Below are 6,385 nucleotides of genomic sequence, written 5' to 3'. Positions count from 1 at the left end.
CAAGGTCACATGAAGGTCATTTCAACATAACCATATAATAGACCACTTGATATACTAAAACTTTTGTATTGAACATTTTTTTCCATAAGCATTATTTTTCAAGATATTTGACCGTTGCCGAACTTTCTCCCATCACTGTATATTGTAAAATTACAATTTTTTTTCTCTACAGTTATCATTTCCATGATACAGTTCTTTTTGCTCCCTTTTTCTTGTTTCACTGAGTTTTTTTTTTTTTTTGACAACTCGGAATCCGGTCGGATATTCGGAAAATATCAGATATTCGATTCGAAAAATTGTCTTCCCGGATATCTGATATCCAGTAATTTTACGATACGACGCATCCCTAGTTTCAACGATATTCGCTTTAAAAGAAAAAAAAAATCAATTTTCTTCAAAAGAATGTTGCACTTTCTTCCTTACAAAAAAAATATCCCTTACCTTTTTCTTGAAATAAACATATTTAAAGCTCATCGAAATCGAAGGGAAACACTCCCACGAGTTTTCTTGTTAACGACGAGTTTGCAAAAAAATATGTAAAAGGAAACATTTGCGTTTGAAACTGCGTAACAACTGTAAAAGCATTCTCGGGAAAGTATCCAAATAATAACTTTGAAAGTGAGATTAAAAGTGATATAGCACACTAGTCACCAATCATGAATGTGTGAAGCTATCAATATAATCTATTATATATATATATATATCTATATATATATATATTTATATGTATATAATCTAGCTTTGCTACTTGTTACAAACTAGCAACTATTTATTAGTTATAATATATTCATATCGTTCGCGGCTTCTTAAAATTATAAAACGGTTTAGTTTGCCGTCAATATTATATTATTGCAGCCCCAACGAGTTACATAGGTATGCCGCACTACTCCGCAGTTTTTCATCATGATCGTTGTCGTCATCGTCAGTAATGCGATGCTTTCTGATCTCGAATGACTGGACGGAAGAGAGCTCGCACAAATCGCGATGTCGTTCCGTTCCACGCTATCCGCAAGTACAAAATTTCCCGAGACGTTGTACAGAATTCTCGTTAATTACATGCTCACTAGCGCGTATATAGCGCGTATTTGTCAGATAAATAATTTATGCGGTCTCGAAATTAAACAGATATTTCAAATCTTATTGATATTTTAAACATTGAGAAACACACAATCCAGCCTCATGATGTTGAGAAGGGCCGAGGTTTGGGCATTTTTTATCATACAATTTAAATTTACTAAAAAACAAGTAAAATATTCGATACCTTATACTTGCGCTTTTCATTACCGAAACACACGCTGTTGCAATCCTCCGTTGTTACAATCATTCGAAAGTACACTTTGTCGGGCTAATCGCAAAATTTGTCGGAACTATTGCACAATGCCATTCATGAAATCATGAAATACTGGCAAGACGTATAGCAATTTTGTTCTCATGGACAAATTAACGATTATTATAGATGTATGAAAGAATGATACGATTACAATTACATTTTCCGTTTTATTTTAGAAAACTAATATATACGAAATGTATGCCGCGATACGGTTTAATTGTTTTTTTTCCACCTTTCCGAATGGCAAAATATAAAGGTAGACATATTTCTCTATTACTTCACAAAAAGACTTCGTTGATGTTGGCGGTTGAAAATCGTCCAATTGTATATTACGAATTAAATCCGAGGATACATTCTATGAAATTTATCACTCGCACAAACTTCACGCAGTCTCTCCGTCCATATTTTTTTTCGTTTTTTTTTCCTTGAAATCTTTATCCATATCTAAATTCAATCCATCGACAGTCACCAAATATTTTTCCACAAAATACAAGTGGCTGCACATACACAAAAAAAGAGCTGCGCTATTCACAGTCACTTGTGCAGAATTCACTTGACTCTTTCAGCGTAAAATCCATTACTTTTTATTTTATATATCCATGGATTTTGCCGTTCTTGAGATTAATATAAAAAAAAGGTTAAAAAAATTAACCTCTTTACCAACTCCTGAAAGGTATTCTCTAGCTGAATCATTTAGGCTCTGGGAAGGCCACCTGACACTTGTAGACCTCGTCGAGTATAACTTGGCCTTGCCCTTGGCTGACAGTGACAGGAGTAGTCGCATTCACGACCACAACCTGGCCTTGTTGTGCCTGCTGTGGCTGTTGCTGCTGCTGCGACTGCTGCTGCTGATTACTCGCGTTGGCCTGTTGTGCGTTTGCTGGGTTATTTGCATTCTGGTTTCGTGCCGTCTGGCCATATTTCTCGTGGATCGCACGGTGACGCTTCAGCGCAAAACGATCGGAAAAGCCAATCTCGCATATATCGCACCTAAAAACACAAAGGAGATTTCATGTACGCGGAACAAATATGCACTTCGACAACCGGATCTTTGGGTGTTAAAGTTACCTGTGCGGCTTTTCACCGGTATGGACTTTTGCGTGGTTCTTGAGATGTGTGGCTTGATTGAAGGCGGAACCGCAGATATTACACCTATATGGCTTCTCGCCGGTGTGAATTCTTCTATGATTCCAGAGCGTTGAATGTCTGGCAAACGTCTTTTCGCAAACCTCGCATTGATAGGGTCGCTCGCCGGAATGAATTCGTTCGTGATTCTTCAAGTGTGGGCTCTGCGAAAACTGCATGCCGCAAACGTTGCACTTGAACGGTTTTTCACCGGTATGAACTCTTCCATGATTCTTTAAATAAGCAGCTATAAAGGGAAAGAAATCAAAATTTGTACTAAAAAAATAAGCTTATATAATTTTTAGTTAGTCAGTATGCGTAGAAAAGATCATACATCATTATCTTATGTTCCATTATTTAATTAATTTAATCGTTTACTTACCCTTAGCAAAGGCTAAGCCACAGACTTCACATTTGAATGGTTTGTCTCCCGAATGAAGTCTTTTATGGGACCAGAGTGAAGAATATCGAGAAAATGTACCATCACAAACGTTACAATGAAATGGTTTCTCCGCTTGATTTTGACTGTTTTGCTTGCCACCTGAAATTGAAAGCATAAACAAAGCTTTAGTTGTCCTCGAAGGGCCAGTTCTACAAAAGTGATAAGCTCGAAGTTGTTCCGCGAGGAATCTATGAATCTACGCGATATGAGTTCGTGATACTAATGTTTAAATTTTTGGTCTTATATCCAAGAAATGGAATATGAATGGACATGGAATATGAAATTACAAAATGAATGATTAAATGTAAAGATTATTGTATAAAACAATCTGATCATGCAGGTTGTTATAAAAGTTAGTGCACTAAGAAAATCTGAACGCCATAAGCAATATGAAATTTTGCGGTTTAATTATTACGCAATTTACTCTATGAAAAATGATGAAATCATCTTCAATGAGCTATATCGCGAAATAAATTGAAAGAATTATAAACAACCGAACGGAAATTTAATAAGTTTATCTTATATACAGAAAACATTAAAATTTGGCGATTTATAATTTATAAAACTGTCCCTTAGGGGAGATTTTTATTCTGTGCCATTGTTCTTAAATTTAGATGTCGACAGTTCTACTAACAAGGAAAAGAAAATAACAGCAAAATAAAATAATCACAATCACTTTGTAAGAATTGAGATAGCAAGAATATTAAATAATAGAACGAACAAAATAAGATAACAGAAATGTATATTCCACCTACAAGAACACATGCAAGCAAAAATAAAATGACGTTAAATAAAATCAATATCAAAAATCCAACGTTCAAAAATATTAATTTAAATTTATTGATAAACATTCGATGTATTTATTAGATTTTCTTTGATTATATATATATATATATAATCAAAGAATTTATAATTTCAATATATTTCTTTACAATAAAATTCAATATTCTATACAAATTATGTGTTGGCGCGTTGTTGACTCAAACATCAATAAAACTGCAAATACCAAAGTGATTACGGAAAATAAATTTGAACTGTCACCATCCAAGACAGACGCGATATTACTCAGACATACTAATCGCAAAACAGATCCCATACTCTGTGTTGACGATAATTATATCCGACTTACTTCCTATGACGATGCGGCCTGTAGCCTTGCAGCCGCCACACTTTGCGAGGGAACTGATTCCGGAATCTAGTTTTTCGTCGTGTTTACCTACCATATATCACCCGATGTACGATCATGATAGCAATGAAAAATATGAAGGGGAAAAGGATGACGAAATATCTGAATAAAATGTCGCTGATATTGGAATATAAAACGCAATCCCTTGTGAGAACGTTTATATTAACATAAAATTTGAAACATAAATTTTGAATGCTTTCAAAACGCTTTATCAGCAACATCTTTTTTCGGCTTATCAAGGGTATTAAGTGACATCCAATCAGCGACCGAAAGCTAACAAATGATGCTTACCTATAAAAATAATCCCCGTGCCGTTGCACTTATGACATTTGGTGACACTGGTAACACCCCTTCGTTTCACAGGATGATGACCAGGTTTGATAGCTACAAAAAAAATGCATATTTCGTTACAGCTAAAAATCCGTGAATAATCTTACCATCTAACATCAATTTGAACTTAATAATTGATTTTAATGATAAAAATAGCGATTTTATTGATAAAAACAGTTGGCAAAAGATGTTTTTTAAAGCATGCTTTAATGCTTCATACATGTTTCAAACAATATTATAAAAAAATGTTTAAAACATAAATTTTACCAATCCTGGATAAAAATAGCGATCATGATTTCTTATACATCGTATAAAGATTACAGTATATAATATTTTATATAAGAATCTATATAGTTTCCAATGTAAAAATCTTAAAAATTTTTAATGCTGCAAGATAATTGTACCTTTTTGCATTAATACTGAAATCAATATCACCATGAGATTGACATTGATTATAGCTGAAATTAATTGATATGGACATACTCTTTTTAACTTTAGTTGGATGATGTTCGCATGGGTCCTCACTGCCACAATCTTCACAAATTTGCACCTTTGGTTTTTGATGCATATTTGTTTTGTGACTTTTTAATTCTCCCGGTAATGCAAAACACGCTCCACAAACGTCACAAGTATACGGTCTTTCTGGTGTGGTGGCGACAGTCACTGTTGTCGGCGTTTGTACCACTATCTGCTGCGGCTGCTGCTGCAAATTGCTGGGCGTCGAGGTGTGAATCCGCTTATGATGCTGCAGCAGGCTCATGTGACCGAAGACCAGGCCACAAATCTCACACTTGAACGTTGCATTTGCGGTCGCAGCGGCAATACTCATCTGGTTTAGCAATGTATTATAACCGACAGGTTGAACATCGAAACGGTAACAACCCTTGTCATCGGTGATTGCACTGATTGTGCTCACCGCATTTGTCTGAACCTTCTGCAACATGTTGACGTTGTAATAGAAGGAGGGAGGGAACTCGGTAGTAGTCGTCTGTTGCTGCTGCTGAGACTTGTCCTCCTTCTTATCCGATGTGACGTACATCTGCTGAGTCTGCTGCTGCTGCTGCGACTGCTGACCTTGCGCAGCAGCTTGCTGCTGAATCTGCTGTGGGTCAAACATTGCTGTTTGCTGCTGTAAAAACGAATCATTTAATATGATTAGAGAGGAAGAATTTGAGTTTTTTCTCTTTCATTTATCATAAGATAATGAATGTACCTGTCTCTGGTCTCCGTAACTCGAATTGCTCTGTTCCGTCTGGGTAAAACTATTAGTTTGCTCCGTTTGAGTAAACATGGAACACTTCAATGGCTGCTCGATTGGTTGACTCTGTTGATCAGAAAGGTGTGCGTCAGGCGCTTCGATAGAAGATTCATCAATTATATGAGAAATTATGAATACCTATAAGTATCTTATTCTCTTAAACACGAGTCACAAGTTAGATACTGAATACTTGAAAATAAGACATGATCAGCAGTCGATTATTGTGTGTTCGCAAACGTACACGCTTCCTCGCTTGCCTCACGCGCGACGCATACCTGCTGTATTTGATCAGGACGGGTTGTGTTCAACCACACCACGTTGTTGCCATTTGATTCTAGGGCCATTGATGTATTGCCTTTGACCCTGCACAATCAATAGGCGGTCGTTATAAACTGTCGGCTCAAGCGAGAACGTGCGAGGTATGCGAGAAGCAACCGGCAGGAGGTCCCCGATGAACGGATGGCAACGGGGAGAACAACGACACCACAGCCGGAAGCACGGCAAAGGTGAAGAGGGACGCGTTCGAATACAGCGAATACAGGCGCGACGGACGCAGCGGGGGTAAAAAAAAGCACGATGCCAGGCCTCGTTTAGGCCGTTTGGCGCGCGTGGCAAGAGAAAGACGAAACAACAGGCGAACGTGGTCGCCTAATAAACATACTCACGTGTAATACTCCGACGGACCGCGGGGTTAATAGTCCGGCTGCCGAGTGG

The 6,385-nt window shown here is 37.1% G+C and overlaps 1 protein-coding gene across 5 annotated transcripts; it reads right to left on the bottom strand.

The window, feature by feature from the left end:
* Nucleotides 1-1,143: 1,143 nt before the first annotated feature.
* LOC108767947 (zinc finger protein 160) lies at nucleotides 1,144-6,385 on the bottom strand. Of its 5 annotated transcripts, XM_018518094.1 has the most exons (10): nucleotides 6,337-6,385; nucleotides 5,947-6,034; nucleotides 5,627-5,737; nucleotides 5,330-5,542; nucleotides 4,897-5,242; nucleotides 4,375-4,467; nucleotides 4,027-4,113; nucleotides 2,838-2,996; nucleotides 2,399-2,702; nucleotides 1,144-2,320 (listed from the first exon to the last, which is right to left on the bottom strand). In XM_018518094.1, exons 2-10 carry the CDS (start codon nucleotides 6,013-6,015, stop codon nucleotides 2,020-2,022), a joined length of 1,683 nt encoding a protein of 560 aa, XP_018373596.1. In that variant the 5' UTR covers nucleotides 6,016-6,034; nucleotides 6,337-6,385; the 3' UTR covers nucleotides 1,144-2,019. The 5 variants fall into 5 exon arrangements, with proteins under 5 accessions (XP_018373596.1, XP_018373592.1, XP_018373593.1 ...); XM_018518090.1 differs by having other exon boundaries at nucleotides 4,897-5,542; XM_018518091.1 differs by having other exon boundaries at nucleotides 4,897-5,539.

Source organism: Trachymyrmex cornetzi, unplaced genomic scaffold (genome assembly GCF_001594075.2).
Source record: "Trachymyrmex cornetzi isolate Tcor2-1 unplaced genomic scaffold, Tcor1.1 scaffold74, whole genome shotgun sequence".
Taxonomy (NCBI): domain Eukaryota; kingdom Metazoa; phylum Arthropoda; class Insecta; order Hymenoptera; family Formicidae; genus Trachymyrmex; species Trachymyrmex cornetzi.
This window is presented reverse-complemented; position numbering and strand designations above follow the sequence as displayed.

Coding starts and splice junctions, on each gene's coding strand:
- LOC108767947 (XM_018518090.1), bottom strand. CDS start 6,015: ATGGCCCTAGAATCAAATGGCAACAACGTGGTGTGGTTGAACACAACC. Junction 5,738..5,946: donor GTCCTGATCAAATACAGCAG/GTATGCGTCGCG, acceptor TCTGATCAACAG/AGTCAACCAATCGAGCAGCC. Junction 2,997..4,026: donor AGGCCGCATCGTCATAGGAA/GTAAGTCGGATA, acceptor TTTCAATTTCAG/GTGGCAAGCAAAACAGTCAA.